The sequence below is a fragment of the Lissotriton vulgaris genome, chromosome 10, assembly GCF_964263255.1.
Source record: "Lissotriton vulgaris chromosome 10, aLisVul1.2, whole genome shotgun sequence".
In the NCBI taxonomy this organism is placed as follows: domain Eukaryota; kingdom Metazoa; phylum Chordata; class Amphibia; order Caudata; family Salamandridae; genus Lissotriton; species Lissotriton vulgaris.
In genome coordinates, this window is record NC_141698.1 from 32145407 (window position 1) to 32171551 (window position 26145).

A 26145-nucleotide genomic window follows, 5' to 3' on the forward strand; every position below is an offset into this window, starting at 1 on the left:
GAGACTGGATGATTAGATTACAAGACAGACCGGAGGCGTGGAGATGTGAATCAAGAGATCCCCCCATTACAAGGCAGGATGGATGGGCGATCTTCCAAGCGGACACCAGGACAAACAGGAGGTGTAAAAATCATAACGCCGGAGAGGCGAGAGATCCAACGATCTGAAGAGAGCACAAACACGAGACCTACAGAGTAGAATAGAGGAATTCTAGGGATCTATCATCCAGAAGAAGGCGGGCTGGAGATCACCAATCACTAAGGTAGGATAGTGTTCTACCAATCAGGAGGGAAAACCGTCTGCAGATCTGCCAGTCAGGAGGGAAAACAACCAGAAGAATCTCCAATCATAAGGGAAGTTAGGCTAGGGATTTGCCAATCAGCAGCCTAGACTGGCGGGTCATCAGCCACTTAGGAGGGAAGAGGGACTGCAGATGTGACAATCAGGATAGAGGGCAGAAGCAAGAGCTATTTATATGAAAAGAAGAACAGCAGGAGTTCAGAATCATAGATAGAGGGGCGATCTACCAATCAGGAGAGAATATAGAGAGCAGTTCTATAGCTCAAAGTCCAGACAGGTGATCTTTTGATCATCATCAAGGTAAGATAGGAGGTCCACATATTAGAATAAAAGACAGTAGGGAGATCTACCAATTAGAAGAGGGGACAGACAGATTTCACAGGTTTTGGTCCCTCCTAACCTACCTGAGCAGGTGACTGCTACCTCTTCCTGCTTGACACATTTATGCTTCCCAAGACCATCTGATCTGCAAAGCAGGACTGACTCCTCCCTTCCAGTGCAGTTCACCTCATCGAGCACAAATACACCTTCTGGTTTGGTAAAAGATTCAATATTTGGTTTTGTGTTCGACACACCACCACACCGGAGCTCCCGACACACTACGGCAGCATTTTGTTCGGTCCATCCATCATCGCAGACGTTTCCCCACTGGCCACCATGGAGAACCTGCAGAAATCCAGAGCAGGGGTTGCCCCCTCCTGTTAACCTCACTTTTGGGATCTGCTCAGAAGCACCTGGAAGTAAACAGAAGCTACAGTGAGATAGAATCAACTTTCCGTCTCTCCGTTACTCATGGTCCCTCGTGCTCTGACTGATTCTTTCGGCATTCCACCCATTCATCCCCATACACAAATGATCATATCATAGGCTAATGGAATCTCGGTGCTAATCCCGGTAGTCCCGGCTAATCCCAGTTGGTTGGTTTTATAATCCGTGTTTGGAGATATTGAGCCAGATGTACGACCAAGTAAATTGCGCCTCGCAAATTGCAAATCTTTTGCAAAGTAGGGTTTGTACATACCTCATGCTGTTTTTGCATGCGCAAACGGGTTCGCAAACATTGCACCTTACGACAACCTCAGAAGAATGCCGCGTGTGATTTAACACAAGGGCACAGGTGGATACCATGGATGGTCTGAGTGTCCAACGCAAACCGGGAAAAGAGTAGACTGGCTGTGCCTTCGGGTCTTATATTTTTCTATGGTCCATATGAGTACACAAAAGGAATGCTGATCTTTGAGCCGTTTAATCTCTTTGTATATGCGTGGTCTTGTGCGGCTGCCTCATCGGATGTAAAGCAATTTCTGTGTAATTTTGATTGGAGTGGTGTGGCTCACTGGTTAGAGGAGGCAGACCCGGGAGCAGAGGAAGGCCCGGGACCAGGGTTCAATTCCCGTCGCGGCAGGGTCGTGGACCAGGGTCAGCGGACTCGATAATTCTCACCTCGGTGCCTACTCTAACCAGGGATCACACTCGGCAACTCTGGGCATTAGCTTGCCTCATCTCCACAACAGCCCCCAACATACGCCGGGGATGCCTGTTTTCACCTTGGAAATACCCAGTAGGGACCATCTCACAGGGAAAGCCAGGATGGGTTCCCCAGCAGTCTATTGCACAAAGATACTCCGTCTGGAGTCGATTCTAGCGCGTTAGGAACCCGCAATTAATTAATTAATAGGTGGACTCAAATACAGTGGCTGATAGCTAGAAAAGCACTGTTCCGATGGCTGACGCTCTACCTACAATACTAGCATGCATCACAGATAGTACAATAGTGCTGCTGTACCCATGGTTTATTTTGGTGGTATTTGGTTCAACATCTTTTTGGTGACGGTATTTGCAACTACTCCTCAAGCTCACTCAAAATCAGGAACTGGAAAACTGAGGTTAAGTGATTGGGTACCTATAATTTCAACCAATGCTTTGCTTTTAGTAAGATCAGTGCACAAGAACCCTCACATGTAAGCAATATATTTCGAAATACCTGTTTGTAAACATTCCTTTCATTTCCAGAAACAAAACAGGTTTGTGATTCTAATAAAACATCATAGCTCAACTTAAATCCAAACAATCTGGAATAGAGAAGAAGAGGCTAAATGTGGGTTGTTAGAGATGGTTGTATGGTCAAGTATGGTCTACAGTCTACGGGCCACATTGTAATAGGCCGCTCGGTTTCCTTTCCGACAGCCTCATTATGATGGAGGCGGTCGGAAAGGAAACTAGAACGTCATTCCAGCTGGCTTCTGACGGGCTCGGAGTGCTTGTCAGCCAGTCAGAAGCCAGCTAGGAATCTCAGGGGTAGACCTTTCTAGGTGAACCCAAGGGCACCCTTTTGTTCATGGCCTCCGGTTGGAGGCCGGGGAGCACCGAGGGGGCACCTATGGTGCCCCCCATTGATCCCTGAACCTTGAGGTGCCTGCCATGGGGTGCAGGGATGAACCGCACCTCCCATTTCACTATGGGAGCATGCAAGACAGCCGGTTTCCGGACGCAATGCATGCTCCCATAGTCAAATATAGTAATGTGATAGTAATATAGTATTCATAATGTGGCGGTCGGGACCGCCGACCGGATGTCCACGGTCCCAGAACCGAGTCGGTGTCGGGCAGAAGGAATTCCACCCAACATCGAAATCCAGCCCTATATATGTAAACTATCCAAATATTGTGTCAAAAATATTGTGGAATGGAATATTGTAAAAAAAAAAAGAGGTACGTATATCGAAATATACATTATATATAACATTATATTAGCAATATTAATCTACAAAATAATAATATAATTACAAATAAACTTTTAAATATTAATATACATGTACAATATTATTTTAAAATATCATTAAAAAAAAATAATAATAAACATATATAACTAAAACATATATCAGATTTAATCAAAGAATTAAATTCATAGAAAACAAGCAAAATAAATAAAAAATATGTTTTCATAAGTAATACAATAAATAACATATAAAAAATAATCATAAAGTAATAGCAATCAAAAATAAACAATACTAGAGAAAGTAATGGACTTGAAGGATCAGATTTAGGGCCTGCTAAGGAGTAGGGCAGTCCTGAGGCTGCCGTACTTGCTGTGGCGGTCCGACCGCTACCTCTTCGGTGGTCTGACTGCCCAATTACGAGGTTGGCGCTCAGACCGCCATAAGCCAGTCTTAAGACCAATGCCACTGCCAGGATCCTGGATCCCGATGGGGCTGCGACGGGAAAAGCGGTGACCGCCATGCTGATCACGACCTACCTTTCTGCCGACCTGTTCATGCCATGAAATAGTCAGCGGAAAGGCAGGGAAGGGGCCCCACACAGGGCCCCAGTGTGAGTGTGCCCATGAGGGGTTGTGCAGGGGGGCACATGTTGTGCACCCCTCTGCTTGCACTGTTGAGTGTGCACCGAGTGCCATGCATGACATAGTGCATGGTACATAGTGCACCAATGTGCTAGCAGCGCTACCATGGTGGTGGCATATGCTTCAGGCTCTTTCTATGAACCAAAGCATGCCGCCGCCGTGGCACTGCTGACACAACACCGCCAGCCAGGTGGTGTAGTCAGAACACGGCAGTCTGGATGCCGCCAGCTTGGCTGCATTCTCCTGCCCCCTCAACAGCGGCCCTGCGATCAGACCACGATTCTCTGATTCAGGGCCATACTATTCTAACTTCAATGTAAATAGAAGTAGAGGAAGTGTTGAACATGGAAGGGTAAGGTTTACTATTCCACTCTAATCTTAGCAGCAGTAGGGAAAGTGTTGGACTTTGGAGGAGTAAAATGTAATATCCCCACTCCAATGTAAACACAAACAAGGAAGGTCTTTGACGTTGGAGTGCTTAGATTTACTTTACCACGCCAACATAAACAATAGTAGAGAAGGTTTTGGACTTTGGAGGAGTTAATTTACTATTCCCAATCCAACCTAAGCAAAACAGGGAAAGTGTTGGACTTTAGAAGGGTTAAATACAAATTCCCAAGCATTTTATAAACATTTAAATAAATAACAAATATTTAAACATATTTTAAAATAGAAACATATTAATTAAAGTTAAATCAAATTAAATGAAATCAAAAACAAATGTCATATTACAAAACTTAGTTAAAAAGCTAGTAAACAAATTAACAATATTTAAAATAAATACACTACCCCATACTACTTAAACACAGCAATAATTAGAAAAATAAAAAAGTTATAAACAAAACATTTCTATTATTAAATTAACTGTTAAATAAAATAAATTGAATAAAAACAAATAATATATTTAAAACACTTTTTAAAATGTTCTTATTAAATACAGTGATCATCGAATTACCAGTTACAAACAACTCATAATTGATACAACAAATAAATAAATAATTTATGTAATGAATAACTAATTTTATAATAAACATACAAACCAATCATTAAAACTTATAAATAATAATTTGCTATTTCAATAGCTTCCCACCATAATACCCTATAAAACCAAGACCCCACTACTACATTAAAATATATTTATTACATTTTGAAATATTGAAGTTACACATTAAAAATTACAAAGTATTCCGACATTTTTAGAATAATTTATCTAATAATTTTCATAATTAATTACAACTTATTTACTTAATTTTCATAAACATTTATTTTAAAAAACAATAATTTATAAGTTATATTATTACCCACACTAATCTCCTACAAGCCAAGCAACTCGCTATTAAACTAAAAATTACTATTTACATTTAGAAAAAAACAGATTAAAAAAGACAAATAACACTAAAATAATTAAAATGTCAATTAAAGTATTTACAAAATGAATTACTGATGATAGTTAATATAAAAGTGTCCTTATAATTAAAAACAATAATTTATATTTGAAATATTTATTTATTTATTTATTTGAAAGTTTTATATAGCGCGGACAAGATCCTTGCAGATATCAGAGCGCTTTACACAGAGAAGTACATGAGCATGGTTAAAACAGATACATCAATAGGTCAAATGATACAAGTAGGTGGCCGCTAAGCCCAAATAAGTGGCTACAAGGCCACACATGTGAGTAATAGAGCAGTTAATACAAAATCAAAAGGGTCAAACAAGTAGTATAGATCGTGCAGAGTACTAACAGATAGTAGTTCAGGTGTATTTAGCCATGAGGATAGCTTTTACTTCATTTTTAAAGAGTGTGGTGGAAGAGATAAGTCTTGTTTCGGGCGGGAGAGAGTTCCAAATCCTGGGCGCCATTCCCGAGAAGGAGCGCTTATATGTTTTTTCCTTCCGGAATCTTCGAGGTTTCAACAGAAGCTTGTTTGAGCCTCTGGTATTTCTAGTTCCTCCAGATATTGTCAGTTTCTGAGCGAGGTATCTGGGTGAGTTTAGATGTACCGCCTTGTGTGTCAGGCAGGCGATTTTCAGATGAATTCTAGCTTCAAATGGCAGCCAGTTCAGGGATCTCAAGTCCGGGGTAATATGGGAGTATTTTTTTGACCCAGTGATGAGTCTCGCTGCAGCGTTTAGAGAAGCTCTTAGGGGTGCGGTTGTAGTTAGGGGGAGTCCACAGAGGGCGATGCTGCCGTATTCAATTCGAGGTATGACTAGTGCTTGTACTGCGGTTTGGAAGTCCTTGGCTGGGAGGTAGGGTTTAAGTTTCCTCAGAGTGTTGATCTGGAAGTTTGCTCCCTTTGTTGCCTTGCTGATATGTTGCTGCATGTTCAAATTGGTGTCAAGTGTTATGCCTAGTGATTTTGCTGAGTCCACGATGGTGGGTTGGACATTGAGTGCAGTTAGGTCTTTAAGCCAAATTTGAGTGGTGGAGGCCTTCGCTGGAGGTGAGATCAGAAGGAATTCAGTTTTCAGGGCACTGAGTTTGAGATGATTATCGGCCAGCCAGGATTGGGTGCATCTGATCGTTGAGTTCAGGAGCAAGATGTCCTTGGGGGACTGTATTTTGAGATAGAGTTGGGTGTCATCAGCGTACATGTAAAAGTGTACATTGGATGCTTGTAACATGGTGGTGAGAGGTTCGATGACTAGGTTGAATAGAGTTGGGGATAGCGAGGATCCTTGGGGGACACCTAGCGTTACGGGTATTGGCGATGACATCCTGTTGTTGCTCTTGAATTTCTGCGACCTGTTGTGAAGAAAGGAGGTGAACCACTTGAGAACAGTTCCAGATAAGCCCATTCTTGTGTTTAGGAGCTCTAGTAGATTCTCATGTTTAACAGTATCAAATGCTGAGGAGAGATCAAGGAGGATGAGGAGGCAGGTGTCGTTCCGGTCTAGCATTTGAAGTGCGTCGTCAATTATGTGAGTCATAGCCGTTTCTGTACTGTGCCCTGCTCGGAAGCCTGATTGATGCGGGTTGAGAAGATCAAATTGATCAATGTGTTTGGCCAATTGTAGTTGTGCACATTTTTCCAGCAGTTTGGCGAGGGTGGGAATGTTGGTAATGGGACGGTAGTTGTTGAGATCAGAGGGGTCGGCTGTAGGTTTCTTTAGGAGAGGTGTGACCTGACCAACTTTTAGTGAGTCAGGTATGCTCCCCTGTTGGAGAGAGCTGTTGATAATTTTAGTCCAGAGAGGGATAAGCAGGGGGGTAAAGTCTTTTACTGCTGCAGCAGGAAGGGGGTCCGTGAGGTGATTGGATGGTTTCAGGGTGCTGAGCAGTTTGCCAATTTCTTCTTCTGAGTATGTGCCAAAGGTTGACCATGAGGCATTGTTTTTTGGTTCAGTGGCTGCTAGGCGCTGTGGTTTGGAGTAGAGGCTTGCGTCAATAAGGAGGTTGCTCTTTATGTTGTCAGTTTTTTGGGAAAAGAAAGCAGCGAAGTCTTCGCAGGAAGGCGCCTCACGCGCAGTGATGGATGGTTGGGGTGATCCTTGGATTGTGATCTGATTAGCTCAAACAGTTTTCTCGGACGGTTTTTTGCTTGGTCGAGCTGGAGGCTGAAGAAGTCTGATTTTGAGCGTTTTATTTTCCTGAAGTAGGCGTTTCTCTTTTCCTTTAGGTCTTTTAGGTGCATTGCTGATGGAGCTGATCTCCAGGTACGCTCTGCCATTCGCATGTCTCGTCTATCTTCATTGAGTCTCCCGTCGTACCATGGTTTCGAGATTTTAGTAGAGGTTCTTTTTAGCTGCAAAGGTGCAGCCTCATCAATTATGGAGGTCATAGCGTTGAGATACTGGTCAGTCAGTGTTTGAACGTTTGAATCGCCTGCCGGTGGCAGTAGGAGATTGCACCTGTTAGGGGGCAGAGAGTCTGGGTTGAGTTTCTTCATGTCTCTTTTCCAGACTTTTGGCTTGGATACTTGAACCGGGTTAGCTTTAACTTTTTCATTGATGAAGAATGTGACAGTATGATGATCCGACCAGTCACAGGGTTGGATGGAGTCGAGTTGGGTGGATTCCTCTTTGGAGATGACCAGGTCGAGGATAGAGCCTTTCACGTGGGTCGGGCTGTTACATATTTGGGTGAGGTTGAGGGCATCAAGGAAGTTTTTAAGACTATTTACCACCGCGTCCTTGCCATCATTCCAGTGGAGGTTGAAGTCACCCAGGTATATTTGGGTGAGCTGCCGTCCAGAATTGTTTGAGATCATATCCATGATTTGTTGAGAAAAGGTGGAGTTGGAGTTATCCCTGGGTGGGCGGTAGATGCTGTGAAGAGAGCATATCGGTTTGCCCTCACTGATAATGTCAAGGCAGATGTATTCCCAGGTTGTTGGGGATGGTAGGGAAGTAGAATTGACTTTCTGAACAGTGATGTTATTCCTGTAGATGCATGCAATTCCACCACCTGATTTGCCTGTTCTATCTAGCCTGATAATGTGGTAGTTGGGAGGGACCAGAATGTCCATTATAGGTGTCGAGGATTCAGTTAGCCATGTTTCGGTCAGGATGATTAGGTCAAGGTCCGTTAATAATAGTAGATCAGCAATTTCGGCAGAGTGTTTCGAGGCCGATCTACAGTTGAGGAGGGTGCATTTGAGACGAGGTGTGATGCGGGTGGTAGTTTTTTCTAGCGAGAGAGGGACTTTTCTGAGGTTATTGGGGATGGAGAATCTGCTGTTTAGTGTGGGGGGTCTAAGGGGATTTGAGTGTATTGTGGGAATGTTGAGGTGTGGGGTGGTTATGTGATTTTGGGGGGCTGGGTCGTAGGAGCGTAGAAGGGTGAGAGTGTCACGGTCAGAAGTAGAGTTGTGGGTGCGACGGGGGCGGTTGTTGCGATTGCTAGCTGGGTGTGAGTTCAAGTTGGGGGAGAGTTGAGTGGGAGAGTTAGTCGGAAGGGTGGGGGACCCGTTGGGCGGGGAGGTGTAGTTGTGTGAGGGGGGGTTGTAGGGGTGACGAGGGAGACGGGGGCAGTTGCTGCGTCTATGGCCAGTAGTTGACGCCCGGTTTGGGGCGTGTTGAGTGAGGGAGTCAGCTGGAGGGCAAGGGGACAAGTTGGGAGGGGAGGTGGGTGCTGGGTGCATGGGGTGGGTGGCGAGTAGTTCCTTGATGTTGTGTATGTCTTCTTTGATCTGGGTGAGGGTGGCCATGATGATGTCCATCGTGGGGTAGGTGGTGGAGGTGTGGGCGGTAGTCGGAGGTGAATGGTCGACCAGGGAGTTCGTGTGCAGGTGGGAGCCTGGGCTGGTGTATGAGGAGGTATGCGTTGTGTTAGTGTACGGGAAGGTGTTAGGGAGGGGAGATGTTTTGGGTGGGAGGGGTGTGGATGAGGTAGGGAGGAGTTTGGAGGTAAGAGTGAGGGCATTGGTGGTAGGCGGGGGGGTCAGGGTGTATGCTGGGCGACTGAAAGTCGTGGTTGGAGAGCAGGAAGGGTAATGGGGGCTGAGAGTAGGAGGGGAAGTGGGGTAGGGGGTGGTCCTGTTGTGGGGAGGGGGAGTTAAATTAAGAGAGGTGTGTTCTGCGTGGTTGGCTAGGGGGTAATGTGGTCTGAGAGTGGGGAGGGATGAGGGGGGGGATTCGTCGCCTTGTGTGTTGTCCTGGTGCTGGACTAGGTTAGAAGTGTTGTGTGTGAGATCTGTGCTGTTAGGGGTGAGCGGGGTAGTGATGCCCGCTGTAGGTGTGATAGGAGTGTTGATGATATATGTGGAGGTCTGGGGGTTGGTAAAAAGGGTGGGGGTGTGAGCGGAGTATGTGGAGGAGCGCTCTGTGTCTGTGTTTGAGGCGTGTGTTACAACTGCATGGTGCTGAACTGGGATAGAGTGGTTGTGGGTGAGAGATGGGCGATCAGGAGTGGTAGGTGTGACCCTCATTGAGGGGTATGTGGCTGTGAGGTCATGGTCGGTGGGACTGTAGGGGATACGATTGTTGGACCGCGGATGGGAGAGGTGCTCTTTGAAGGTGGGGAACAGGTTGTCTAGCAGTTCCAGGTTCCTGTCTGTGGATTGAGCTAGAATAATCCCGTTATTGTAGATGGTGATGGTGGCTCTGCCTGGAAAGAGTTGGGATGATGTGATGGAGAGAGTTAGGCTGTGGGCGGTTTTCCTGGTGGAGGAGACGGTGAGTAGGGTGAAGAACGCTTTTCTCCATTGCGCTCTACGTCTGGTATGGAATAGGATATCAGTGCACAGGGATCCATTGACCAGTGAGAAGTAGGTGTCAGCAAAGGGCGTTTCAGGGTGTGACCTCAGGAAGTTGTGTTTAAAGCGTTTAGCGGCTTTTTTGGTGAGTGACGGTGGGTAGATGATTTTATATGTGTGATTGCCGATAGGATTGCCGATAGGATCCATGTTGCGAAGATGGTTTAGGAGGGAGTGGGGGAGTATAGTATAGTGGTACACATGTGCGGGAAAACAAGTCCATACATACAGTAGATTACATAGTGCAAGAGTATTACTACTGATCAATCAGCATAGCCCACATGTAATAGTGTGCATAGGAATATATACATACAGTAAGTTATAGAATGCAGGAGTGGCACTAGTGATCAATCAACATAACCAGGATATACGAGTGTGCAGCATAGCAATTACATACGATATAACACATTAGAACACATCTATAAGGCATTACAAAGTACCAAAGCGAAGTAAAATACTGGGAAAGGGTACAGATACATGTATCAAGTTACATGGCTCAAAAGTGACCCTAAGGGGCAGAGGTACACTAGTGATCCACCAGGGATGAATGGCTCAAGAGTGGCCCTAGGGTGCAGAGGTGACACTCGCATGCAACCAGAAATATATGGGCTAGTAGTGGTGCCTTAGCGGGAAGAGTGAAAATTGATGCAGGTTGAGTAGCTGTGCAATAGTGCAGGATTCATTGGTAGTAAATTAAGTATGAGGTAGCAGTCTGTGCAAACAAGAGGGGGGAAGTAGGAATAGTAAGGTTATATAAGGTGAATATTAAGTATGAGGTAGCAATCTGTGCAGAGTAGTGCAGAGTATAAGTGCAAGTGGAATACTGATAGAATATAGAGATAGGGTCCAGATACAACAATTAACGTGCGTCAAAACTCGAGAATCTAAAGTGACAATGGTTGTCAAACCAATAGTATGAGGTAGCAATCTGTGCATTTATAAATGATCAGACATACAGGTAATAGTGGCACTCGTGATGAACCCAAATATATGAATACTGATAGAATATAGAGATAGGGTCCAGATACAACAATTAACGTGCGTCAAAACTCGAGAATCTAAAGTGACAATGGTTGTCAAACCAATAGTATGAGGTAGCAATCTGTGCATTTATAAATGATCAGCCATACAGGTGTAGGAATATCTTCCTTCATTAATTGCTCACAAACCAGACAATGCACTAAATTAAAAAATACTAATTAAATGGAAAAGAAAACAAATTACACAATAAAAAGTACAAGCTACACTTAAAAAATTAGAAAAAATTATTATCGTAATACAAATACCTACAAATAATATAATAACTAACATATTACATTAATTTTAAAAATGCAACTATATTAAAGTAAATTATATTATACATGATATTTAAAAAAAAAAAACTATATACCTAAAATCCTGATTTTCTTACCTGCTATATTTTGTCCTATGTACTTTTAAGTTGACTGGGGCATATCTACAAGAAAGTGCCGCAGCGTGGCATCGCAAGCCCTTTGGCTGCGCCATGCTGCGGCACTTTCAGAGCACAGGAATGCGACATATCTACAATGATATGCCGCATTCCTGTACTCTCCCCAGCGCTGGCGCAGAAACAGCTTCCATGCGCCGGCGCAAGCACCCTGGCACCACGGTGCAAGGATGCCTGCGCCATGGGGAGATTGTTTTTGTGCAGGAAGGGGCCCCTTCCTGCACAAAAGCAATCGCTGCAGGCATTTTCCTCTTTCAATGCGTGCTGTAGAATTCAGCACAAATTGAAAGAGGAAAAAAAAACGAGGAGAACTGAAAACATTTCTCCACGTTTCGCTTGGCTACACCACCCCTAGGGTGGCGTAGCAAACTGACGCATTTCCAGGTTTACGATTTTTCGTAAATCTGGAAATGCGTCAGTTGACATAGGTGTTGCGTTGGAACACCCACAGCAACACCAATGTCCCGCCCCTAACCCCTAACACGCAAAGTGCTGGGTGAAAAGTGGCGATATTTACAAGCACAGGTTAAGTCACGCAGGGTGACATTACCTGTGCTTGTAAATATCCGTTAGCAGGCTGCGCCACCGGTGCGTCACGCAATGTGACGCAATGGCGGCGCATGGGGCTTGTAAATTTGCCCCACTGTTTTTTGACACAATATTTCGGATACTTTTAGCGGCACCAGACAGACAGGAGCTCTGCCTGACATGAGGCTGAAGCAGTCCCAGCCCTACCACCCTTTTAGAGGCACTAACATAGCTATTTCTGGTGTATCAGGACCTCAGCGACTGCCCGCCCTACTTTGAGAGTTTCCCTGAAAACCATTGGACCTGCTGATCACAGCCCTGCACCTTCTCGGGGTCATTCGCCCAAGCGCACGCTACCTAGCACGGTAGTAGTTCACGTGTGCAGTGTCTGGCCAGAGGCAAAGAAGTAGATTAAAAAATGTAAATAAATAAATATGCGCAAACTGTTGTGGTCATTGCAAGTATCAACTATTCTCTTATGAGTCTGCATTGCCCTCTAGTGGTTCTTTTCTGTACTTTTGATACATGGAAGTCCCAAGGCCGGCAGTGTCTGGCTGCTTCTAAGCAAACAGCGGGACGGTGCCCCGTAAGGGTCTTCTTCAACAGGAGTAAAGTCAGTCACGTGGCGTCAGACGAAAAGCTTCCCTCCCAACAGGGAGACGATAATGCAAAAATAGCAAAATATCAAGCTTTCATCACAAAAAAAGCAAGTCGTTTTTAAATTTATTTTCTGTGTTTCTGTTGCACAAGCACAATTCAAGAGGACGTTTGAACTCTTAACAGATCAATTTGTATGTTAACTACTTGTTTTTCAGAGAGATACTAGAAAGTACGGGCAGGTGCAGCATAGTAGTGCATGAAATCAATACATTTGCAGTTTTGTATTTACAGCGGTACTTCTCGATTGCAACATATATGGTCAGCGTCCTGCAGAAGTTCTGTAGCTGTCTCAATAGTCAAAACATACATGTTCAAGATTAAAAATGAGCTGCATTCGTCCTCTCTTGGGGGCATATTAACAAGGGTAGTATCGCCACTTTAGCTGCACTTTTTGCCGCCAAAGCGGCGATATTTTTATCGCCCGATCAACAAGGTGGTGCTAACATGCATTAGCGCATGTTAGCACCCGTTTTCCTGACGCCTCGCTTTGCATCTCTAATGAGATGCAAAGTGGGTGTCACTGGGCGTACCCCTGACGGACTACCTTGTAAAATATCGCTAAATGTTCATCACGATATTTACAAGGTGGCCCACGCATTTTAGCAGACGTTATTTTTTAGCGAAAACAACGGGTTTTGCCAAAAACTAATGTCTGCTAAAATGCTGACTTGCCTATACCTAACAATGGGGGTGGATTTTGCTGATAAGACCACAGGGTCGTATCAGCAAGGTTATCGCTGTTTTCCATGGAACATCGTTGGAAAAGCAGCAATGTTAATGGAAAACACCGCTATCGCTGGAAAATTATCGCCATTGCGCTATGCGTTGTTAATACAGCGATAGTATGGCGATAATAATTGCCAGCGATAGCCTGCGATAAAAAAGTTCACACTAACAACGTCCAGCGATAATTATCCCTGCCGCTTGATAATATGCCCCTTGGGGTGTAAGTGTGTTTGGCGTTAAAGTTTACTTCTGCATTTACGGATGGGTGGATGCTACATTTTACAGAGTTACTGATTGCAGCTGCCACGTAAGTCCATGTCATATGCGACACATTCAACCAATGCTAGCTTTCTGGGTTTAAATCTTGTTTATAGGGCGATACAAAATGTATACAATTGGAAAAAACGCAATTCAGCCACTTGCAAAATCTCGACCAAAGCATTTTGATAGTATGCAACAGAAAAGACCATTCGAGCAGATTTACAAGAAAGTGGCGCATATGTAGAGATGCGTCACTTTCCTGCGCCACCCTGAGAAACGCTTGCGCTACCATGGATGCGCCGTATTTACAATATGGTGCACCATGGCGCAAAGATTGACAGATGTGTCTGAAAATCTGACGCGCCTGTTGGGGGAAAAGTCACTCATTGATGGAGTTGTATCGCAAGCACGACCCAACTCCAGCAACGCATTTTGAGGCCTACTCCCACTACACTGTGTTACTCCTTACGCCTGCATCAAGCAGGTATAAGGTTTTGGCGCGGTGGCGTCCTAGATTTCACTGCATCACTTTTACAAGGCTTCCTGAGTGGGAGCGCCCACCCTGCATACATTATACCTGACGCAGATATAATGTGACGCAGGGCTGTACAACGTGATGCATCTCCCTAGATGCGTCACGTTGTAAATTGGGTGCATTTTTACGTCACCACTGTGTCACAAAAGTGACGCACGGGCAGCGCAAAAGTGTCGCAAGCGGCTTGTAAATATGCCCCCTATATTTTTTTGACCCTTCTGCCATGTGCTATGTGCCCTCCCTGCCCGAAATGGGGTTGCATTTTTTACTCTTTCTCCCCCTCATACTCTGAAATATTGTCCCTTTTTACTGTAAACCAAGGAGTCAAGGTTGTGCTAACTTTGGTAGAGTGCATTACATTTATGACCACTGCCCTTCCATTTTCTAGTGGCTTATCACTTTACGTCTGTGATATCACAGGAATCTAAGAGGCAGATTTACGAGGAACTGACACAAATGCATAGATGCGTCAGTTTCCTTGCATCAGCACTGAATGTCGTTGCGCCACTGTGGATGCGCTGTATTTACAATACAGTGCTCCATGGCGCAAAATTCTGACGCATCTGGGGGTGCAAAAGTGATGGGTTGCTGGAATTGCTCATGAAAGTGACGCAACTCTTGCAAGGCGCCACAACAGATGGGTGAGTCCCATTCAAAAAGCCCTGCGTCATTCCTTATGCCTGGTCTGAGCAGGCATAGGGATTTTGACGCAGTGAAGGCGTAGAGTGACGCAGTGTAATCTTGTAGATTTCACTACGTCAGTTCTACATGGCTTTTTGCGTGGGAAAGCCCACCCTGCAAACATTATACCTGACACAGGTATAATGTGACACGGGGCTTTACAACGTGACACATCTCCCTAGATGTCTCACGTTGTAAATTAGCCGCATTTTTTACGCCACCGCTGCGTCACAACCGTGACGCAACAGGGGCCCAAAAGTGTTGCAAGGGGCTTGTAAATCTGCCCCAAAGTTTGTATTTTGCAGACGAAACTCCACGCCCACTGGGAAATTTGGAAGTTGTTTTTTTAGAAAATAAAATTAAGAAGTAACTAAGAAGGAGATTATACAAAAAAATCAACTATGCAGGTCAGTTCCAGGCACAGAGGCAGTGGTGTACATATGCACATTTCCCTGGAACCTACATAAAGGGGCAGATTTACAAGAACTGGTGCATCCCTGCATACTAGCGGGGATGCACCAGTTAAAATGGGACACGTAAAAAAAACCTTGCGCGACCATGGACGCACCGCATTTACAATGCAGCGCACTGTGGCGCAAGGATAGACAGATGCGTGACGCATCTGTCGGCGTAAAGGTGATGCAATGCTGCAGTTGGGTCACAAGTGTGACGCAAATCCAGCAATGCTCAGGGGCGGCTTATACTTTTGTGCTGTGTCACTCCTTACGGATTTTGAAGCATCGGCGTCGTAAAAGTAACGCCCGCCCTGCATACATTATACCTGACGCAGGTATAATTTAGCGCATGGCTTTACGACGCGACGCATCTAGCTAGTTGTAAATTTGTCGTAACGTGGCGCATTGTTTACGAAGTCGCTGCATCAAAGAAGTGACGCAACAGTGGCGTAAATGTGTCGCAAGGGGCTTGCAAATCTGCCCCCTAGTTTTTAGTGTTGTGTTTTAATTTTCTGTGACTCAAATAGTCTCTTAGAGGCTTTCAGTATTAGAACTGTTGGTTGGTTTTTAAATTTAATTTTTATCCACAATATATTTCCCAAATTTTAAAACGGCACCTTGTCCATGTATTTCATCATGCTCCCTGGAATGTTATTTTATTGTTTCATGTGTGATGTACTTTGTAAAAGTAGTTTTATGTTTTTTCTTAAAATCGGATAACGTTTTACAAACTGAAACAGAAAAGGACTATATTATTTGCTGTAAACCATCAATAAACTATTCACTCGTGTATGCCAATCTTGAGGGGGTCCTCACATATTACGGGTGCTTTCAGAACTGTCAGCTTCCATAACTTTAATTTTGTTTTGGTATTTTTTGTTATTCCTGTTCTTTCATGCATTTTTTCTGAAAGAAGATTTTTCTTAAAAGGCCCAAAACGTCTTGAACATTACATTTTAAATCTTACAAAATATGTGACCTTGTAAAAATTAAAGATTCACAATTTGCCACTCAATGTCTTAGAAATCCTTGCTGAAAACCACATTTTCCCACATTTTTCCACATTTCCATGTCTTTTCACCACTACCCGCAAAATATTTTTCAAATCCTACAGGCTTGGATCAATAACACTGTCCTATTGTGCTTAAAAATGAATATCCCTTGTGGAAAACAAAACTGTACGTAGTGCTGTGTCATATTTTGTTCTTTTAATCTTACACTTACTAGGACTAGTTCCGCTGTTTCTAAATGCTGCATGCATAAGAACATAGCTCATTGAGCCATCTTGCCATATTTAAAATCGTTTATTCATGCATTAAATAACTCAACCTCCTGAAGCAGCATGTTCTATCTATATATAAGTTAACAAAAATAAGGATGGATGGTCACAAGTAAAATAGGTAGGGTGCAAGTGACTGTAACCAGTGCTTAATTTGAGCCAGTGGTTTCCGGTGCTCGGCACCGGCACTTAATTGTCAACACTGGGCTTGTAACACCCTGCCACATGGTGGCACTGTCTGTATAATTTAAAGAAGAGCACAACAGCAGTTGTTTATTAAACTGTGCTGGTCGAATGCAACTCTGACCGACATCGTAATAAGCCCCTTTTTATGTAACTACCAAAATGTCATGCGAAAAATATAGTGGAAGAGAGCATCGAAAAAAAAAATGTGAACCTATCAAAATATAATTACGTTTAGCATTAGATTTCGTTTATTTAATATTACAAAATAATAATATAATTTAAAATAAATGGATTTAATTATTAACTTCAACAAAAACATACATTAAACTGTATTTAAAAAAATAAAAAACAAAAACAATAAAAAGCATTTAAATAAAAATAATTACATTTTTGTTCTAAACTTAAACACAAAACAAAAAAAATAAAAAAAATAAAAAATCCAAAGATAAACAACACTAGAGAAAGTGTTATACTTAGAAAGAGCCAGATTCACTATTTAACTCCGTTGTAAGGAAAAGGGTTGAATTTTAGAGGAGCATTCCTAAGAGATGCTAAGAGGAACGGGGAATCAGTAGACTTTGCTAGAGCATGGGAGAACTCAACAGAAACTATGCATGCGAGAGAGAAAGGGAACGAGGAGGACATTGCCTCTTCACCTTGAATGCTCCCCTCCATCTGCTGGCCCCTGGAACCTGCACTTTTATTGGCGGATCCATGATCTACCCTCACTACCCAGAAGGCTGATTGGGAGATGAGACAGATCACTGACACTGGGTGCACCCTGACCCTGTTGGCCAAGTTCTGCCCGAATGGCTACAAGGATACGCTAACCTCGCACATTTCTTTTTTTACCATTGACCTATTACGCGATGCAAGACACCATAAGGGGACAGGGAAGGGAGTGGGGCAAGAGCGATCATTGTTGGGTTGGGATGCAATTGTTCACCTGTTTGTAGACTGTGAGCTCGAAATGTAACCACTGTTATGCGCTGCTGTACTACCATGGTGGCGGATGTACGGCCACCTTACGACACTTCAATATTCTTTTCTACTATACATTGTTTATCGTTCCTTGTGGAGGGGTCCCCTGAAATGCTGACTTATTAATCATGTACAAGCACGGTGGAAATTAAAAAAATTCAATAAAATATATTTGCCCCAAAAAACGTTTGAATTTTGAAGGGATTAGATTTACTATTCCAGCTTCATTCTGCGCACCAGTAGGGAAAGTGTTGGACTTTGGAGGGGTAAAATGTAATATTCCCACCACAAGGTAAGCAAAAGAAGAAAAAGTGTTGCACTTTAGAGGGGTTAGATACACTCTTACCACTCCAAAATAAGTGACAGTAGGGAAAGTGTTTGGACTTTGGTCAGGTTCGATTTGCTATTCCAGTTCCTGAACTTAAAAAAAAAATGTAATACATAACAAAACAAAAATATTTAAGTATATTTAAAATAAAAAAATATATACATTGTAGATAAAAATAATGTAATAAAAAACAAATTTCAAAAAACAAAATTATATTTAATATAAAAGAAATTATAAATATTTTAAATAAATACACTTCCCAGCATTGGTCAAAAACCCACTAACAAACAATTCTTTTATTTAAAAAGTTATGAATAAAATATTATCAATATTACATTAATAAAATAAATCCAATAATATAAAAACAAATAATAAATATAACTCTTTTTGCAAAATGTTAATAAATACATAGATTAAAGAAATAATTATGAATTTAAAAACAACAAAATAATTAACAATTTGTCCATTAAATGTATTACATAACTAATTACCAATAATATTTTAACATAAAAACATTGAAAATGAAAACAATCATTTCTATTTTCAATAACCCTCCACCCTATTCCCCTAAAAACCCATCAATCCACTACTATCATAAAAATTACGAAAGAAAGCAAAAATATATACATAAAAAATACAAACTATATTAAAATATTTTAAATAACAATTAATTGGTTTAATAATGTACCCAAATAATTACCAATTGTTTAATGTACATAAATATTATTTAAAAATTAAAAAACAATAATTTTTATGTTAAAAAACTTCCCATCGTAATCCCCTCTACTGAATTAAAAATGACTTATTAATTATTAGAAAAACGAATTGCACATTAAAAACCACAATCTAAGCTAAAATAACAATTATTTAAATCATTTACATAATTATCAATCAATTGGGCAATAAATATAAACATTAATAATAATTAAAAAATATCTTACCACCCTAATCATCTGCAAATCCAACCAGCTGCTAAATTAAAAATCACGAATTAAATCTAAACAAAATTTAAATTACACACATTAAAATTACGGACTATGGAAAAGAAATGCAAAACATTTATTATATAACACTAATACAGTGAAATAATATAACTTATCTAAATTAAATTAATTAAAAAGCAATATTGAATATAACTATATTAAAATAAAATCTATTATATTATATACAGCAATATTTGAAAAAGACAATACTAGATACTTAAAAAATAAAATATTACATTAAAATGAAATATTAATATTAAAAAATCTTACCTTCAGTATTCTGCCCCACCATATTTATTAGTTATTTTTGAAAGGATAGTCTTGTTTCATCAATATTTTTTCCACAACATTTTAGTAATTCACCACTGATACAGCGCCCAAGGTGCAGATGAGCGTAGACATCATTCTCAAATCTCTGCAAATTTTCCTAATATTGGGAAAGTGACGCGCGAGGCAGGTCCTGATAGAGATGCATTTTATGAACTTTCTGCATTGGGAGAGCCTTATGAACAGCTCAGTACTCAGACAGCGGTGCAGGTTACTGCAAGCATGTATTGTGAGAGCCCGGTGAATGTCTTAGGTAATAATGGATAAATGTGTTCTGAGCACACCGAGCTTCTTATTCTTATTTCTTATTTCTAATGATCTAACATTTATTTCACTGATACAATTTTATTCCTGTTAATTCACAGTAAATTCTGTAAAATTCTGCATTTGCAAAAAATTGATATTTTGTGCAGAATTTTACACAATTTACTGTGAATTAACAGGAATAAAATTGTATCAGTGAAAGAAATGTTAGATCATTAGAAATGTATTTACGTAATGCGCATCTAAGCCTGAGTCAATGTTTAGTTGACTAGCCACATTTCCTTAGGTAATAATGGGGCAGTGCCGCAGGGTGTGGGGCAGTACAGCGGAATTGTGAGAGCCCTGTGGATGATTTCACTCCTGAATATCAGTGCATGGGGTAGGGAAGGCTAAAAGGGAATTTTCATAGTTCTGCTTACATCTCTGCATTCGAAGGCCAGGGAAAATACAAATCAGTGCATGAGGGTAGTATCAGAGGTCTTTTGATGTCTTAATAAAGAGCCACCAAGGTGAAACATAAATTGATGTAATGGTGCATTGAGAGACATCTGTGATGTCGCAGCCCCTCTATACTAATGTGTAATGCAGCGATGGTAGAGGTGCATTGTGGGAGCTCTCTGAATGGGTCATTAATAATAAAATAATAAATACACATTTGTAAAGCGCACAATCACCCGTAAGGGTCTCTAGGTGCTGGGGGCCGTCAGGAGATTAAGAAAGCGATTGCCCAGAGTCACATGGTGCTGGGCTAATCTCCCGCCGATCGAACCGTGAACCCCAGATTCCGAAGTCAGTCACCCTAGCCGCCGCGCCACACCTCTTCACTCCCACGTTGGACTCAAGACCGGTCTGGATAGAGGTGCATTGTGAGAGCTCTCTGGAAGTCTCATTCCTGTGATAATGGTGCATTTTGAGAAGTCTCTTGGGCAGGATAGAGATGAGGTGATCGTTCTCTGGATGTCAGTCAGATCCTGGTGCAAGAGCACTGTGGGTGCCTAGGTACTGGCACCCGGTGCACCGTGCTAATGAAGTTAGAGGTGCACTGCGAGAGCTCTCTGGGTGTCTGGCTGCTGGTGTGCGGATCCATGACACGTTGGAATAGAGGTGCACTGTGAGAGCTCTCTGGGTGTCTGGCTGCTGGTGTGCTGCTCCATGACACGTTGGAATAGAGGTGCACTGCTAGAGCTCTCTGGGTGTATGGCTGCTGGTGTGCTGATCCATGACACGTTGGAATAGAGGTGCACTGTGAGAGCTCTCTGGGTGTCTGGCTGCTGGTGTGCTGATCCATGACACGTTGGAATAGAGGTGCACTGTGAGAGCTCTCTGGGTGTCTGGCTGCTTGTGTGCTGATCCATGACACGTTGGAATAGAGGTGCACTGTGAGAGCTCTCTGGGTGTCTGGCTGCTGGTGTGCTGATCCATGGCACGTTGGAATAGAGGTGCACTGTGAGAGCTCTCTGGGTGTCTGGCTGCTGGTGTGCTGATCCATGACACGTTGGAATAGAGGTGCACTGTGAGAGCTCTCTGGGTGTCTGGCTGCTTGTGTGCTGATCCATGACACGTTGGAATAGAGGTGCACTGTGAGAGCTCTCTGGGTGTCTGGCTGCTGGTGTGCTGATCCATGGCACGTTGGAATAGAGGTGCACTGCGAGAGCTCTCTGGGTGTCTGGCTGCTGGTGTGCTGATCCATGACACGTTGGAATAGAGGTGCACTGCGGGAGCTCTCTGGGTGTCTGGCTGCTAGTGTGCTGATCCATGACACGTTGTAATAGAGGTGCACTGTGAGAGCTCGCTGGGTGTCTGGCTCCTGGAGTACTGTGTCCAGGGCAGAGCTTCCGCGGGGTGATTGGGGTGTGACACTGCCCAAATAATTGCTTTCTTGTCATGATAGTTGGGTCTGTGGTCACTGAGTGAAGTCTGTTATGTCTATTTCTGTGGAAAACGGTGCTTTACCTGTTGTATGTGTGTGTGTGGGTGTGTGTGTGGATAGCTTTTACTGTGGTAGCCTAAGCTGAACCTGCCATGTGTGAGAGAAGTTTTTACTGTGGTAAGCGGTGCTGAATCTGTCTTGTGCATGTGTGTAGGGGTTGTGCTGTACATGGCGTGGGTCATGTGTGTGTGTGTGAGGGAAGCTTGTACTGAGGTAGGCTCTGCTGAATCTGTCTTGTGCATGTGTGTAGGGGTTGTGCTGTACATGGCGTGGGTCATGTGTGTGTGTGTGAGGGAAGCTTGTACTGAGGTAGGCTGTGCTGAATCTGTCTTGTGCATGTGTGTAGGGGTTGTGCTGTACATGTGCATCATGTGTGTGTGAGGGAAGCTTGTACTGTGGTAGGATGTGCTGAACCTGTCTTGTGCATGTGTGTGGGGGTTGTGCTGTACAAGGTTCAAGCAAGCCGGGCCGTCGACGGCTGAAATGCCAGAAACCGGTCCCCGGAAGCTTGTCTCCTTTCGGGTGAAGAATTGGCTTGGTAGTTTGGTCTGCCCTGTTCCCATGAGGCACTGGGTCAGACTAATTTGCATATAGCCAGGTTCTGAACTGGGGTGATGCAGTGAGCTAAATAACGGTGATGGATCAAGCCCTGATCTTTGGACTGGGTAAGAGTGGTCTGCTTAATTCAGACACTCTGTTCATCACCACCCCCTTTTCTGAATCGTACATGGTGTGGGTCATGTGTGTGTGTGTGAGGGAAGCTTGTACTGTGGTAGGCTGTGCTGATCTGGCTTGTGCATGTGTGTGGAGGCTTGTGCTGTACATGTTGTGCATCATGTGGGTGTGTGAGGGAAGCTTGTACTGTGGTAGGCTGTGCTGAACCTGTCTTGGGAGAGTAAGGGAAGTCTGCACTATGGTAGATTGTGTTGTACTTGTCTTGTGTGTGTACGGATGCCTGCACTGTGGTATACTGTGCTGCACCTGTATTGAGTGTGTGTGTGGTCAGGAAAGGTACTACTGACTGCACTGCCCAGCTCATGTGTATCTATGTGTTTACAATGGTGGGGAAGCGTCCACTACTGCTGGATGGATTATACATGTGTTTGTGTTTGGGGAAAGTATATGAGGGAATTTCCATTGCTACTACCTGCTGTGTGTGTGTCTGTGTGTGAGCTCATATGTGTGGACGTGGGGAAGGTTGCACAGCTGCTGCCTGATTTGCACCTGTTCTGTGTGATTTGGGCTGTACCTTGCACTCATATTCCATGCATACAGACCATGTTTCCTCAAAGCAGACCCTCCCCCATCACTACATCCGATTGGACACTTATTGTTTTTCCCTGTGTTTCTCTGGCCCTATCTTCTCATCCTACACAAAGGTAATGTACCGCGTGATTGGGGGTGGACATCAACCTACAGAAGTACCCTGTAACTCTGAAAATGTGGTCACAGTGGAGTTAATAATAGTAAATATACACTTACCTTGATGATATTTTGGGAGTCAATATTTTGGGGGTCGATAATGTGACATACAAACAACACACACAAATCAGCCTGTGCCCCCATGGCTCATGCGAAAGCCCCCTAACCTGCCCGTCCATCAGCACCCACCCCTCGAGTAGCAAATGAATAATGCTCCCTGTTTTCCGTTTTTACTGATTTTTACAGATAAATACAGACAGAAAACTTTTATTTTCTTGTCTGTATTTATTTTTAGATGTGGATAAAAACGAAAATTGGGTTGCTTTTTGAGTAATTCTAAATATTGTTTGCCATGACTGCCAGTCCAATTCCTGTGTGAACTGATAGGTAAGGGGGCTAAAAAAGAAAGGAATTTTAGTAAAGATGCTTTAACAGCAGTAGATATGCACAAAGTTGATACTGAAAATACAGATAAAATTAGCAAAAAATAAATATGGATGAATACAGATGGAAAAGTCAACAAATAAAGTACCATAAAACCAGGAGCCCTACAAAATGAGTAGATGTCGACAGAAAAGGCTGTCACTTACATAGTAAACCCCAGCACAGCAGGAAAGCGGCCTGAAAACCACCCATGGTCCCTCTCGGCACCTCTGGTGGGGTCCCGCTCTCTCTTGGGGCCCTCCACAGACTGTGCAGCCCTGGCCGTGCAGGATAGGAAGTGGGCTCAGGGGTGAGGCTCTGGCGATATCTCAGAGGCTTCGCACTATGGAGGGCGCAAACTGCACCCTCTGCAGATCTGCAATCAGTGGGAAGTCATCACATCCTGGACTCAGTGCCTGCACACGATCACACATTCAAAGGTGGGTGGGGTGGGTGGAGAGAGAGGTTCCAAAGACCCCTCACTTATTCCATCCTTTCTGTGCACTTGCTCTTCCATGATTGGTGGGGGTTTAATGAATGCCCCCTGGTCCTCCTTCTGGGCGGATGCTCATGTCCCACACTCAGGTCCGAGGAAGCCATGTTGTGAACACCTTGTGTGGCAGCTCACCCTCCATCCCTCCGCCCCCCTGCTTGTGCAGCATACACCTAAGTCCATTACACTCACAAACTTAAACAGCAAGTCAAACAAGCAAACCATTGTGTGATTGTGATGCACGTCCCCACAAACCAATCTCCCAAAAAAGTCCAAATTTGTGAGTCGTATAGCCCAAAAGGTGTGTAATGTCTAATACAGGAATTTTTACAGGCAAACTTTTGTCTGGTTAAGTGTTCTCATTTTTGTTGTTGTTATGTATTATTGTCCATTTGTGGTTATTCATGTTATACTATACACTATATGTTTTTCTATGTTCTAAAGCCCTGATTAAGTCCACTCCACGGTTTTCATAGCGGTTCCTAATCCATGAAACCCGTGGCAGAGAGGAAATAAAGGGGGCCCTACAAGGCTCCCTGTTGCCTCTGAGCCCTAGGGTGCATGCAGGGGGGCACAACATGTGCCCCCCTGTGTGCATGCACCACAGTTCCTGCATGGCATGGACTTTGCAGTCCATGCATGCAGGAACTGTTTTTTGTGTTCCCATTGCGGTGCCCATTTTTAGGTCACTGCTGTGGGAACATTAAAAAAAGCCCACCAGACACTAGAAATACTCGTAATCTGGCATGCGGCCCAAACATGGGTTTGGCTTTGCGGCGGCGGGCAGACCTGGCGTCGCACCGCCAAACGTGTAATCAGGCCCTAAATAATTCCCGATCGTTCTCATTCTGAGAGGCCAACTTTGGTTCCCTCCCATTTTACGGCTCGATTCCAAAGAGCCTTGTGGCAGAGGCTCCGCAGTCACGTTGGGATCTCTGCAATGAGAACCTCAATGCAGAGATTCCACCATGGTGTGAATCTGCCCCATAGTGTCACAAGTAGTTCCGTAACACTACATGTGGAATTACCTCAGGGTTTCTGGGGACATATTCACCTTGGCCAAATTTGGTGAAATATGTCCCTGGAAAATGGCCCATTGGCAAATTAACTCTAGAAATATCCCCTGTAAAGTCCCATTTCTCAGGCTACAGGGTACCCTCACATCCTAAAATTTCCAAGGCCCAGGGTATCAGTAATTCCAGGTGCCAATTTACCACGTCGAATCAGCAATGTCATTTAAATGACGTCCTAGTCGGATAAAGCCAGTGGGCATGGGTCTTACAGCTGATGTAGAGTTTATTGGTACCGGAAAATCCTCCAATTTCTGGAACTCCTGAAACACCTCAGCTTTAAACACTGCACCACAACTACTCCAACACATGCACCCATATGGTATGAAAGGCAATCGTCCTGTCGTGAGAGAGGGGACCAACACATAGAATCCCCATATCTGACTTTGCTTAGTTGGAGAGCCGAAGGCCCACACTCCTGCAACAAAACTATCCACAGAGGAAGCTCATGATGGGGTTGGTTGGCAGCTTCCAAGATCCCCCATCCTGCCCCATGATGACCCACTGCGGGGAAACATCTCAGTTCAAACCAAAACATCCGCTCGCTCAGCCTAAAGGTGGTCGATGGCTACCACAGACAGAGCCATTGGTTGGGTATGTTTCCACTTGCAGACCAGAACCTGCCCTCCTGAAGCATCAAGACACCAACTGAAGGATGAATGCTGTACTATATAAACATGACAGAACATTAAACATTAAATATGTAGGTGCTGGGAACCTTGAGGGGCTTAAGGAGGCCGCCTGACATCCACCATGAATAAGAGAACGCGATTGGCCAACAGATCACAGCTACTGAGATCTATGTACAGCAGGAAAAACACATTTTTTAAAAGCAGCCAAACTAGTCATAAACAGCTGATTTACAGTGAGCTCGAAGGCCACTGTGCATTTAGAAGGAAGAACTTGGTCTGTGAAATGTATTGGTACTATAGACTGAAATATTACACACTTTTATTTCAATATCACTGTGTGAGTAACTTCCCTCAGTATTTGAAATGGAAAATTAAAGCTCTAGATACTTACTGGCTCATTGTTGGTACAGAAAAATCCCTTGCATGGTGATGGACGTGCATCCCTGCCATGGCTTTTCTGGCTGCACGGATAGCTGGATCCAGATTTTTAGGTTATGGGTGAACACAGATCATGCATGGGTGCCTTCGCCTAGATCTGTCTCATGGTAATGCGGTCTGGTTAACCCAGGAGGCGTGCACCAAGCGCTACCCTCATGGTGGTAGTAGGCTACCATGAGTTCGTCACATGAGCATACTCATTTTGTGCTTAGTAG

The 26145-nt window shown here is 43.5% G+C and overlaps 1 protein-coding gene across 1 annotated transcript in view; it reads right to left on the bottom strand.

Annotated features, from left to right (window-relative positions):
- The window catches only part of LOC147684422 (scavenger receptor cysteine-rich type 1 protein M130-like), a 156783-nt gene extending 133201 nt beyond the window's left edge, over positions 1-23582 (bottom strand). Inside the window, exons 1-2 of the mRNA XM_086940349.1 lie at positions 23465-23582; positions 705-1034 (exon numbers count right to left, since the gene is read on the bottom strand). Coding sequence (XP_086796475.1) covers positions 705-1034; positions 23465-23510 — 376 coding nt within the window. The 5' untranslated portion in view covers positions 23511-23582. The remainder of the gene's footprint in view (positions 1-704; positions 1035-23464) is intronic.
- Between the last annotated feature and the right edge of the window lie 2563 nt (positions 23583-26145).